This window comes from Argiope bruennichi, chromosome 4, assembly GCF_947563725.1.
Source record: "Argiope bruennichi chromosome 4, qqArgBrue1.1, whole genome shotgun sequence".
NCBI classification, from domain to species: Eukaryota; Metazoa; Arthropoda; class Arachnida; order Araneae; family Araneidae; genus Argiope; species Argiope bruennichi.
In genome coordinates, this window is record NC_079154.1 from 38,061,629 (window position 1) to 38,076,628 (window position 15,000).

General features: G+C 25.8%; 1 protein-coding gene across 1 annotated transcript in view; it reads right to left on the reverse strand.

Annotated features, from left to right (window-relative positions):
- Nucleotides 1-13,991, reverse strand: part of LOC129966221 (titin-like) — a 203,573-nt gene extending 189,582 nt beyond the window's left edge. The window contains exon 1 of the mRNA XM_056080635.1: nucleotides 13,657-13,991. Coding sequence (XP_055936610.1) covers nucleotides 13,657-13,991 — 335 coding nt within the window. The remainder of the gene's footprint in view (nucleotides 1-13,656) is intronic.
- Between the last annotated feature and the right edge of the window lie 1,009 nt (nucleotides 13,992-15,000).

The window sequence follows — 15,000 nt, forward strand, 5'->3', positions numbered from 1 at the left end:
CTTTAAATTGCTTAGACGTAATTTTATATTCATGATTCTGTCTAATTGTTAGATATTAAGGCAATAGTGTTTTAATAATCCTATATATGTTGTGCCATTGTGTACATGTGCCATTGTGTACAATAATCCATTGTGTACATGATGTTCCTAATGAACACCAATCCCATGACCTCATAGCGTTATTATAAATGCCACTGTCAGGTCGTCTCTCTTCTAAATTTTTTGGTATTGCCAATTCATTTTTTATTCGTCTTGTAAACTGCGCCGATACTAAACAGAATCCTTCTTTCTTAACTTTGGACAGTGGGGAAAATATCCCACCATTAAATGTTTTTGATGAAACAATGGATCGTTATAGTGTTATTTAAACTATGTTCAACAGCAGAGTCTTCATTCAATGAGATACAATGTTACGAAAACTTCTATTTAATAAACTTTCCATAGAGTCTTGATTTTTTTAAACTAGCATTTACTCGTTATTTGCTCTCTATATTACGAAAGTTAATACTTATTAAGCGAAGTTTCACCGACTTTCTTTTACAGAGTTTGGAGGTAGAGGAGCACTTTATGCAATTTTTCATTTGTGGACATTTAAAAAAAAAAGATCCACCAAATTGATAGCCGAGTCTTGGTAGCCTTGTTCCATTGCAGATGGCATAAAATCAACTCAAAGTATAAAATTGATCTATTTTTGAAGAAAGCATAGATGTGTTCTCCATTGATGGAGAACACATGTATAGGATTCCGTAGGATAGCTTCTGAGTATCCTACGGAATATGCATATTGCAAAATGTTACGAAAAAGGATTAATAAAACACAATGATAAGGAGAGAATAAAGAAAATGCAATGATAATGAGAAAATAAAGAAAACATAGCCATATTGAGGAAATAAAGAAGACTCAATGATAATGAGGAATTAAAGAAAATGCAGTGATAATGAGAAAATAAAGAAAACATAGCCATATTGAGGAAATAAAGAAGACTCAATGATAATGAGGAATTAAAGAAAATGCAATGATAATGAGAAAATAAAGAAAACATAGCCATATTGAGGAAATAAAGAAGACTCAATGATAATGAGGAATTAAAGAAAATGCAGTGATAATGAGAAAATAAGGAATACACAATGAGGTTATTAAGAATCCTCTACAAAAGAGAAATTCCATCAGCATTTGAAATAATGAGAAGACTAATGTTTCATGAAAATATTATAAATTAGATGCTTCTGTATTCACAAAAGTTAAAGATTTTTACTGAAAATTATTCTTTATAATAAACTTGTATAAAGTAAGACAACAGTCTTTCTCACATTTTAGGATAATTTTTGAAAATTTAATAAATTAGATGCTTTAATATTCACAAAAGTTTGAGAATTTTTACTGAATATTCTTTATAATAAACCTTTATAAAGCAAGATTACAGGGGTTTTTTTTAACATTTCAGGATAATTGTTAAAATTCATAAAAGTCATAGGTAAATCAAAAATTCTGTTTGTTTTTTTATGCATCATCTCGATTTTAAAATTTCTATTCAACTGAGATTTTTAATAATGAAATTTTTAAAAAAATGAAACGATGATTTTTTATTAAATAGAAACTATACTATATTGTCATATTTTATGTACAAGTACATTTACTAATTTAGACTAAAATAGTCATTATTCTTTTTGCCAAAATGAACCATTTGGTAACTAGGGATATAGCTAAAATTCATTTACTTTTTGAAGTAATTCCCAGTTGTTGCTTTTTTTCTACAAAACCGTATAAAAATAAATAACTATGCACATTTCAGTAAAAACTTTCCAACAATTCCCCACATAAAGCAACGTTAATCTTCAGTTCAAGGAACACTGAATGCTCGTAAAAAAGGGATTATTCCTGTATCGATAACTATTAATAACTAGCACCACACGGTCACTAGCTGAAATCTAATATCCTTTTGTTACGTTTTTACTATACTCCTGGAATCCAGTCTGGTCATAATAACGGATCCAAACTCAAATGACAGCGAACACTTTGTGCTTAGAACGACCACAAACGCCCTTCCCTACCGGCCAATCAATGCACTAACGGTCGCGAAAGTAGAAAAAAACAAGACTCGTTAATGGTGCTCAGAGACTCAGATAATGATTGTGTTCGACCGCTTATCAAACAGTCAAACTAAAATACAAAAAAATTTAGTCTAACGAAATACAAAAAAGCCAATGAGATGGGGCATACTATTCGCCGTATCGAATCACATCCTATGACTGGGGGGTGTGGGGGTGGAGAGAAAAGTAACTCTTTAACTGATCGTTTGTGAAAGAAAATGTCCTTTAATGGAGTTTAACGAAGTTTCTACTTACACCAGGGATAGATATAAGTTTGTAGATCAAGTTGAATGAAAAAAAAGCTATTGTAATGTTGCATCCAGAAGATATTGTGAAAATTTGCAGGAAGACTAAATTTTTGTAAAGCTAGTTGTAAAAGTAATTGTAAAGCTTGAATATAATTTGAATACCTTTGCATTTTGAATAATTTCAATTTTCTTCATTATAGTAAAAATTTAAGGCATATTGTAATCACATTTAAATTTAAATTTATATATATAATAATTATAATAAATTACATTTCTAGTTTAATTCAAACTATATGATTTTGACGGCAATATTTTTGATTTTTAAAAGCAATTCCTATTTTTTATTATATTGGTGAAGCGTTTTTAGAAAGAATTTTAGCTTTACGCGAAAGAAATCAATTTAGAGAAGCTAAATATATTTGAAAAATTAAATAAAATGAAACTGCGTCATCAATCTAGTACCCGAAACTCGCAAGTTTCGCCAGAACGGAGTCACAAGGATTTCACCACTCTTAATTTGTATCAAACTATAACATTTGTTGAGTTTAAATATAATCAAAATGTAAAACTGCATTCCATCAATCAGAAGCTTATGTTACTGAAATTAATTGATAATTCATCTTCTGAAAAGTATTGTAAGAATTAACTTTTCATTGTTATACCTCTCCCCTCCCCTCAAGATATTTTTTGAACATAAAAAGTTGAAATTTATGAAGATTCAGCTCATCAGTACAAAAACATTAAAATAATCAACTTTAATTCTAAATTGGCCAAAATTTATATTTTTAATTATTTAAATTATAGTTTACAAGATAATAGACTTACTTTTTTATGCAAAAAAGCTAATATATATTTAAAAGTGATATGTAGAAAACTAAAATGTATCTCTATCATAAGTGGCTTTTCTTCTACAAAAGAAAACTAATATCTATTTAAACAGATTTATTCCTGATCGAACTACATTAACACATTGCCAAAACAATAGCAAATAGTCATAGCCAACGTGAAAAATATAAGGAAATGATTTAAAACAGAGAAAGCGAAGCTTAGGTTAGAATAAGAGAAAAGTTGAGCATAAGTTGACAAATTAGAGATATAAAAATTTACTTCAAATTCTGTCTCACTCAATTCTGCGCAATGACCGAAATTTGATATTTTACAGAGCTATTTGATATGCAGCCTCATCGTATTTGCACTATTTTTTTTTTGTTTGTTTGTTTATTTTCTTCTTTCATGTTGATTTTTTTCTGTTTTCATGGATTGTCGTAATCTCAGCATTTAAAAGTAAAAAAATAACATTGAAATCAAAAGTAAAAAAAATTTGAAAGGATTTCAGCTGCTGTACGACTCTAATGAGCTAATCTCTAATGCACATTTGATACTTACTTTTAATAATTGTTTTTAAATATAAGAACTATTATTTCCTTTTTCTTAATAAAACATTGTAGATTTATCATTTTGCATATAACGAAAAGTTTATTAAAAAATTCTGAATTTCTGATACTAACTTATCCAATTTTAGGAGGATCAACATAAAAAATATGAATTACATAAGCAATAATCTAAACCAGCATCAAATACAAAATATGAATTACATAATCAGTAATCTAAACCAGCATCAAATACAAAATATGAATTACATAATCTATAATCTAAACCAGCATCAAATACAAAATCTGTCTCCATCTGCTTATATATGCGTGTCATCTAAGCAATTGCAACCCGAAAATTTGATTGGATCTTTCTCAATCCATAAGAACTTGATTAAAATCAAGCTACTATTAATTCTAATTAAATTAATATTAATTCTAATTAAATTCATATTGATTCTAATTAAATTCATATTGATTCTAATTAAATTAATATTAATTCTAATTATTTTAATATGAAGATTCTAATTAATATAAAAGTCCAACTAAAGAACGAAACACCAAGTCACCAAAATATGAAAATTCAGTATATTTATGCATAGTATTTGGATTAAATATACGCATAAATATTTAGCAATTTTTTTTATCCTTTAAAAGAACATGTATATTGCACAGAACAACTTAATTTAGATTGAAAGTCAAAACCACAAACCATAATTTCCCCTTTGAAACTGCTTTCCAGATTCTATTTCTGACATCTCTTCTTCAAATGTAAAGTAATAATCCTTTATAACAAGCAATCAACAACACGATTGGTTTCTTTATATATTTATAACAGCTCAAACGTTTTTGATCAGTTGATTGATTGAATTCATCAAAGATATGACTATTCCTTTATACATATAGCAATTACAATGTTTCTAGTCGATTGATTGAAGTTGTTGATTTAATGTTGTGATGATTCTCCTAAATATATTTTAACAGCTCAAACGTTTCTAATCAATTGACGGGTTAAAGCTATTAACGATGTCATTGCTTGTTTTGCTTCTCTCTCTCTCTCTCTCTCTCTCTCTATATATATATATATATATATATATATATATATATATATATATATATATATATATATATATATATATATATATATATATATATATATATATATATATATATATATATATATATATTAATTCTGATGTTATCAGTCAATTAATTAATTAATTACATTAGATCAACACTCCGCTGTAAAGATGTATTATGGTTATCTAATATTAAATCTGGTTATTTTGTACCAACTAATATGGACAACTCTTGATCCGACTACACTTTTCTGACTTCCCCACCAGATAACTCTAAGGATTGTTTAATCTCTTTACCTACTAATTTACTAAGCTCAAATATAGATGACAATCCATTTGAATACTTAATGTAATTTGAACCCATATTGTAATGCAAATAAATTTGAACTAAACACACAAGTCTAAGAACTTTTTGGCTTGTTTTCAAGTTCCATTGTTATTTTCACTTAATTAGGAATTTAAATTTTAACAATTCTGCAGTGTGAACAATAGGCGAAAAAACTAAATCATGGTGGATTTAAAATGTACCACAGAACTATTATAAAAACAATTATTAATGGAATTGGACCTTAAAAACAATTCTCTGCCTCCTAACGCATCCTCTTCTACATAAAAAAAATACAGAGAGAGTATTAAATGTCAGTAATTTTTCAAATCTTAACTCATTATTTGAAAATAGATCGTATGAAATATGCTCCTTTATTTTAAATAAAAAAGTAAATACCTTATTTTGTTCTGAACCATTCACAATTGTACTTTTAAAAAATCAAATGCGGATTAACTTATGTCTTTCTGCACTGACTAAAAATAGCTTTTTCTGCGAAGAATCTTCTTTCTTTAAGTGTTAGTTCATACAATGTTGTTTAAAATTAATATTTTCAAATAATTATTTGTACATCAAAACAATATTAATCTGAATAAGCTATGAATCGAAAAAATAAATTATTACTTTTTTATGTAAAAATAATTATGAAATTATATTATTTTATTCTTTGTTCTTTTGTTCTCATTAATTACTTCTTTAGGGAACGAAAGGAAACAATTTCTCAAGTATCTAACTAAAATAAAGAAATAGTATAAAATTACATTCGTCTTTTTTACCGAAGGCAAAATTCTGTTGCTAATACCAAATTGAGATTCAGTAAAAAATCGCCGTAGAGAAAGTTTGAAATATTCCTGTAAATTTTGGATAATTTGATTTAAAAATCGGCATTCATTTTTGAAGGAAAGAGAGTCTGATAAGTTTTATTTTATATCATTCGTAAAAAAATTTGGAATTGAAAGCTTTAAGTAAACAATTGTTAAGGAGAATCCACATGTTCAAAAAAAACTACAAATAATTTTAAAACTTTATTAAAAGCTATTTCTTGTATTTAATAAATTTAATTAATCCGAAATCATCCAACTTTTTTTCATTAGCAGGAATACGACTTTCCTTCATCAAAATCATAAAAATAAAATTATCTGTTTTTGTGAGTAATTTAGGTCTTAATATCTTAATCATATGAAAAAAATTCACTAATTATTCTTAAATAAGAACACAAAATATTCTACGTTAAAATTGAAATGTAAGTGAAAAATCAAATATTTACAACTAAAATGCAAACAAGCAAAAAAATTTCGATTTTTTTTTTTTTTAGGATATTTTCTTATATTTTGTAAACATAATTTATTTGAAGTCAAATATAATATTTCCATTGATAAGAATCCTACACTTATTAATTTCTTATTATTAATTTTTAATTAATTTCTTTAAAAACTCAGGGTTTTTTTTTCATTTTCTATAAGCTTTTAGAATAATACTATTTAAAATAAGATGAAAACTCAGTTAAAGAAATATTTTAGAATACATATATACATTATGTGTGTATTCAATGCATAACATAGTTTAACTCTATTATAGTTTTTAACCATATAGAAACTCTGCATCTGAAATAATTGGGAAATATATAACAGAAATGTATGTAAATTTATGAGTCAAAATGAAGCATAGTGCAAGATTGCAATCTTAAATCTAAATGTGGTTGAAATCCAATTGAGATATCCTTTGATATAGCCAAAGGATGCCAAGTCACGATTGCTTTCTGTCTTTATGCTATTAGCGATTTAGCTTCTGATGGAAATGGGAAGGGTTATTGGTTAATGGATTTCAGCCAAATTTAATTTTAATATATGACTTTTTGTATTATGGTTAAAAGTGCTTGAACTCGGAGTATTTAGGCAATTAAAAATAATCTCTAAAGTATTTATGAAAATTTTAAATAAAAATAAATATTTCTATAAAATATTTCTGAACATTTTTATATTCTATTTTTGAAAATTCATTATTGCATCTGGAAATGAAAGTTTTCTAGCGGTTTAAAATTGATTCAATTTGACATAGCCGGGATCAGACATTTTAGTAAACTTTACAATAAAGTATCAGAGATTTGATAGCATTGATTATTTTCTGATTCCATACATGCGGTCAATTAATCTGAAGCCGAGGATGATTATTTATCAGAAAAATTCGAATTTTTTTTATTAATTATTATTTAATTATTAATAAGAGAAAATTAAAATTTATTTTAACTAAATTAAAAATTTACTCAGATTTTATAGATTTACCAAATTTAAGTTTTAACTGGCTTTTGCAGAAAAAAAAACATTTTTTTTTTTTTTAATTTTAGATCCTTAAAATTAATCATAAAATCTTTTTTTTTTTAACTGCTTAAAATTTTCAGTTGCAGGAAAGATTAAGTTGGTATTTAATAAAAAATAAAAATTTCATTGAGCGATTACAGCTAGCTTAGTATAACAATCAAATATCTAAAAAAAATTCAAAATCTCTCTGTGATATTGTAATTAAAGCAAGCAATTAATAATATTATATTACACTATGTATTAAATAATATTCAGTAATTTCAGGTTTTAGATAATGATAAATATTTTGATAAAATTAAAATTGCAAAAATTGCAATGTGAAATTCTTGAGAAAATGCATCTTTACTAATACAAAGTACTTAACAATGTTTTTTCATATCATCACAATATTGTACGTCATTCAGAATATCGGATAACATCTTGAATGTATTATGCAGGGGCTGGTGCCTTTATGAATATATATATATATATGAATATTATTATTCCAAATTGAGCAGGAACATATGTAATATAAAATAAAATATTCTGAAATTCTAAACTATTTTATTTATTTTGTGAAGGAAATTGGAAAAAGATACATTTTAGTTTGTATTTTTTTTAATCATTAAAATCAATTTTAAATATTTTCTTAGAATTTAATCTGTTTCCATAATCTCTAACTTGAAAAACAATTTTTATAGCTAGAGATATTCTTGAATCGAAATCAATAATTAAGGAAATTAAAATTTTTCATTGCATATCATTATAAACAACTTTTGCGAAGAAAATATATCGGTGCTCAAAATAGTGATAAGTATTTACATCTATTTATATAGTTCAAAGGTGCAAAAAAAAAAAAACTTAAAAAGCATTATTAATCTATTTTCATTCTTTGTTAAAAATAAACTCTTAAAAGCCGTCACATTTACTAGAAAAAAATTGAAATAGCTGCAGAAAAAACAAAACATTAACTGAAGAGCTGACTAAAGTTCTTAATGGCTTTTAAAGCGCAACAGCTAAATTCCCAATAACTTAATTTGTCCTCAGTAAAAAGCTTGAGTGAAAATTATTTTTCTTTCCTATAAACATCATTTCCGGTATATTAGAAAATTATAGACAAACATAAAGTTGCGTGCAAGTTTTATCTATTAATAAAATGAACACGCTGTAGCCACATATAAAATTATTTTGATTACTATTTTGAGGATATTTAATATATATGCAATCATTATAATAAATTATTTTGATTTATATGTCGACAATCTTTAATAATAAAGCGATCATTAAGAATAAAAAATTTATTTTTTATTGAAAATATAAACCATGCATGTGTAATATCATAAATAATATATTGCATACTAAGAAAATATATTCTTCAAAAGTATTAATTTAAATTTCTTAAAATATAGCATATGAGATCATTGAAATACATTATTCCTTTTTTGCGATTATTTTTGTGAATTTTTTTTATGAATTATTTCTTTAAATGTGTCATCATTTTTTGTAGTTTTATTATATTAATATAAATTTAAAAGTAATTTTTTATTGTTGCGAACCTTTTGAAAGAAAATGTATTATTTCTAATTTATTTCCACTCATTAAATTAATTATTTTATTAATATATATATATTTGAAACATAATTTTTTGGAAACGTTTCATTTTTTATCATTCATAATGAAACAAAAGATAGTAATAAAAAGAATTTATAATAAAAAAAAATGTTTCCTGAATAAACACATCTATACAAAAAGAAAATATATGATGAACTTCAATAATTTTTAAATTAACGCCAATTCATGAAATTTTTAATAATTTTCAAAATTATTATGTTTAAAAAAGTATTTTAATACAAAAAATTTCTAAGAAATGAAACTAAAATTTAACAAAATATCATCTAAAATAAATATTTATAAAACGAGAAAAAACTTTCAATTATGTTGCATGAGTAAAATAATTACTTACAAAAAAATTCAATGCAATAACTTCTTTTTTTTTTTTTTTTTTTTTTTTTTTCAAAATTGAAAATGGTAATTTATTATTTCGTATTTTGTGTATTCTTGCCTTTCATGATAAAAACTTTATTACATTATTACTCGGTTTGAATATTTAAATCAAAAATTCATGCTTACTAAAATAACTGTGTCACGAAAGCTGAAGAATAAATAATTAAACCTAATTTCTCTGTATTGTATGTTTCTATTGTGAAATTATCATTAAATTTAGCGAAACTTTCCTTCATGTTTCCTCATTATAAACATTTTTGAAGTATTATTTATTTCTTTATATGCATTGTGAAAAATTATTATTGTGATCTCATTTATATTGATAAATTTTCAAGCTGAATTTTGGGGAAAAAAACTCTTTTCAGAACGGAATTTTTATATAGAATAACTTTTTCTTTTAGAATAAAATTAAATTATTATAAAATAATAGCAGAGAAAGTAAATATAACATCTTGAATCAATAAAGTTCAAATAATAAACATTAATAAATTACGATCCGAGATTTTGAATGTTTTCATGAAACATCGTACTTTTAATAATTTAAATTTAAATTATTCATGTTTTTGAAATGTTTACTAATTACTGTGTAATGTTTATAGTACTAACATTTCCTCTTCAATACCTTCAAATTTTTTTTATTAGAATTGATAAGAAATGCAAAATAACTTACAGTAGTAACTCTATTTTCGTATTTAGATTGGAAATTCAAAATGTGTCATATTTCATGATTCGTCTGTAATGACATTTCTATTTTCTTAAAATATATTTTGGCGCATTTTTATGAAGACATTAAACTTGAAGCTCCTTTAATTAAACGTATTTCAGTTGAAAAAAGTAACTAAATGCACCAGTACTCTTATTTAAAACAAAGAAGAGTCCCGCATCAAAATTATACTACATTAATATATAGTTTAATCTTTTACAAATTCTCCTTTAGTAAAATTTATTATTTATGGCATATTTATTATGCATATAAAGCATCGCTTAAAAGATAATAACAATTATACACGCCATTACATTTAAGAATTTATTTCCCTATAATATTGAAGCTTAATTATTTTAATTACATGAATTGAAGCAATATAAGCTCTTTGGGTCTTTTGGGTAAGATTAAAAGTTATAGATCGAAAGTTAGAGAATTTAAAATCTTTTTGGTGCAAAAAAAATGTAATTTTCAATATACGTAATAGTAATACATATAATTCATAACAATCCGATTATCATTGCGTTCATGATTGATAAAAATTTTCAAAAATTGTATTTAATTTTTATACAATTATTTATCGACATCATCATTTTACTCTCAATATAAATTAGAATTCAAAAGTTTCTCCATTATTTATTTTTAACCATTTCTGTGAGATTCTTAAATTTATTTTAACTTTATACTCAAGAATTTAGAGATTTAAATTTCACATTTCTAAACAAAACTATATAAGCATCAATATCAAACAATAACACATAATAAATGCTCAAATCATACAGCAAGTTTATTATGTTTGTCAAAGTATTTTTTTAGATAATTTTTTTACAACATATAGATATTTTTTATTCTTTTAATTTCGTTATTACTTGAATATTTTCTTCCTATTTTAAGTCTCATCTCCAACTCAATAATTCAAATTACTTTAATTTTGCAATGTAAGTGACATTGAATTACACAACTATTTCAAACTAAGCAATATATATTGAATTTCACTATTTGTAATATATTTAATTCTAATTTAAACTATATACTTGACGTTCTTAAATCGTAAACAAAAGAATTTTTCTTACAACAATCTTAAATTTAAAAGGAGAAAACTATAAACTTAAAATCTGATTCATGCACAAAAAATGATGTTTAATACATGAAAAAATATTACAAGCACAGTTTTTGAGCATTTAAACTAATGAATTTATCTAAATATCTAAATTATTTTCAAACTTCTAACTGATAAATATTTTCGGCTAAACACCAGTTGTAACGCCTGAAATATAAATATCATTCTCAGATATTAATGTGTCAATATTCAAGCGGAAATGCAATACTGCATAGTTACATTATCTTAAGAAATAAATATACGCACAATAGTTTATATTTTATCTAAGAAAATTACATTATTTATATTATAAATAATAAAATAATGTAACAGTAACAGACTAAATTAAGTCTACTAAATTAAAGAAGCTTTCAGTAAAATGAAAATGAAGTATTTTATGAATAGAAAAGCTCCAATCTTGTGTATAAACTAATCAATAAATGCATAAATATCTCAATATAAAATTTATTTTAATTTGTAAAAGATTTGCTGATTATTTAAAAAGGTTTAACAAAACATCTAAAACAAAGTACAAAACATATAATGGAAATAACCCCAAAGTATAGTTTACAGAAACAAAATGCAAATTAATCATAATTTTTAGCATGACTATATCTGTGCGTGGTTTTAAATATGCTAATATATTGAATCTCAGTGATGAAGTAAAATGAATTAAATATAAAGAAAAAAATTATTTCAGTGAATATATTGTGATTTTATTCTGAAAAGTATTGCAAAATTTGAAAACTTTTTTATTTTAATTTTTTCATTTTAATATATATGATTCAAAGTTTTAATTATTTATTCTTAACATATTGAGTATAGTATACAATAATAAAATAACTCTTCCATAAAAAAATATACCTTCAGTGATTATTAGATTATATTTGTTGTAAATATACACTATAATAAATCATTGTTTTCATAATCTTCATTTTTTACATCAAAATGTTGAATTTATAATGCTTGAAAATGCAGCATCACATTTCTGGAAAATTCTCTTCATGCATAAAACTAAATTTTTAAAAAAAATGTTTGAAACTTTTCATATAAAATATTTGAAATACGGAATATTTCGAACATTTTATATAAGTAGTATTTGAAATATGAAATATTTTAAACATTGCTTTTTCCTGATATTATCTATTACTTTACAAAATATATCTCTTTACCATTTTGCAGAGGAAATTCAAATCTCTTAATTTGATTTAAATAAAATATATGTTTTAATAACTATAAATATTTAAAATATTGCTATCAATTTCTGTTGATAAAACTAGTGTTTTAAAAATATGATACGCTATTAAATAATAAAGTTGTATAGAATATAATAAAATTTGAATTTGAATTCTAATTTTCGTAATAAAATTTAGAAAGCAAAATTTTTGAAATATTTCATATTAATTTTAAATAAAGTGGCATTTTAAACAAAATTAATATACTTAATGAATATGAAACGGATATGAAAACTGTCTTTATTATTATTAATCTACTTTATTGAATCCATTCAAAAATGTTTTAAGTTGAAATCCTGAAATAAATGAGCATTCCAAATTAATTTACATTCTAGTAAATAGCAAACGCATATTTCATACTCAATGAAATCGAGCTTATTTTTCTCTCCATATACAACAGCGTACTTCGGAACATTCAATCAAACAATCAACCCGTCAATGAACTATAAACCTGAGGATTTTCCTATTGAAAACAATCAACCACATTTTTAATAACTCATTGTTCAAGAAAAAAATAATTAAAATTTAGGATTTAAAACATTTATCGTCCTGTTAAATGTTTTCAAACAATATATTATTTAAGTCCCACCAATGCAAAAAATCAAAACATTTTAATTGCAGAAGTTTGATTATATAATAAATTTTAATTCATACATTTTTTATAAAATAAATTTTAATTGATTATATAATAAATTTTAATATAACAACCCTTGAGTATTATTTAAAAATTTATTCTTGAGTGGAAACAAATTCCATTCAAAACTAAAGTTTGTGATGGAAGATACCATTGCTTTAAATAAGATATATTTAAACGTGATGTAAAAGAAAAAAAAAGAAATAGCTGCATTTACCAAGAAATAAAATTCATACCAATTTATCTGCTTTGATAATAATAAGAATACAAGTTTAATTATACACAATATATTCACAATAACTATTCACTTTAATGAATTTTAAAATCTATAATTCTGAACATTTTCATTTAAATGAAAGAATATAATCACTAATTAATGTTACTAATTTTATGTAACTTTTAGCTTTTATTTATTTTGAAAAAAAAATCTATTCTAATCTACTAACTATATATTTGAAATCGTAATCAATCGTTTAAGAACCAATGGCCTATTTTTCTTCCCTGCAAGTAAAAAAGTAACTCTTTGCTAACTAAAAATAAATTTTAACTAATCAATCTATTTCTATTCTTACTCTGGAGGTGCTTCTTCTTCCAGGGACTGCGCCCGGGCCATTACGCTCCTGATGACCCTTCTTTCCTCCTCGGTGAGGTTGGTCAAGTCCAGGTCCTCCGGCATTTCGACAATAGACCCTCTCTTCTCCCCCGCACCCGTGTTGGAGGGTCGTCGGCCCATCAGTTGCGGGCCCGCACTGCCACGACGGCCCATACTCGCAATCGGCGGCTCAGGGGCTTTCGGCCCGGGCAGGGGCATGGATTGCTGCGACACCAGCTGTGGGGTAGGCCGCTGCTGCTGGGGCTGCTGTCCGGCCCCCGCTTCTTCACCTTCTTGGCTCGCTTCATTCCCCATAATCAATCACACACTAAAAAATAAATCGACGAGTTCCTTTTCCTAAATATATATCTCCTACAAATTCCTCAGACTTTTTTATGACGCTCTGGGCGAGAGCGGGGAAAAGCGAACATAACTATAAGTGTTTCCAATAGATCGCCGATCGCACTTCTCAATCCATTAAGTGATTTCGCACGCTTTTCCGCCTAAGTTATGACCCGTATTCCTTCTACTATTCGATCTTTTTCTTATTTCTGCCGGAGATGGCGCAAAACTGTTCTTTTTTTTTACCCAGCGAAAGAAATGCAATTGTAAATATTAGTTGGCTATTTTGCTCTTGCAGATCTAAATGCGATGGTGCTAGAATTTATAAAGACTGCACCAGTGCGCTAGTGGATTTCAACAGTTGAGGTGTTACGGCCAAAAAACCGAATGGTTTTAGGTGTCAGCTACACACCGGTGGCCGGTAGAGCTGTGACGTAGTGACTTGAGTGCGGGGCTGCCGCGATACATTATCGATGGGTGCTGCGGACTGGCTGACTGCTGCACCAAGGGGGAGGAAGGATGGCTACTTTCTTCCCTCGTCTCTCTCTCACGCTCGCTCGTTCTTTCTCTTTCCCTCTCTCGCTTTTCGTTGCGTTCTCTTTTCTTTAGGATGTAATTCATTCACGTAATCTTGCACGCAAACTAGTTGCTGCTGAGAAATTTAAAGGGTAATCACAGATAACTATTAAAGGACGTGTGTTTGAGGAAGGATTCAGAAAGTACACACGTGAATCGAAAAGAAAAAGTATTAGATTCATGTATTAGTTAAGAATTATCGTTTATAGAAAACAGATGGGGGAAACTGTATGAAATATAAGAAAAAAATTTGAGATGTAAATAAAAGAAAACTTTCAAAGAAAGAATAAAAATAAGTTGTTTTTTTTTTTTTTTCCTTAATTAACTGAGAGAATCCTGTTTCAAATTTACATCAAAGATTAAAAAAGTTTTGATTATTTCGATTCAAGGAAAATCATAAATATTT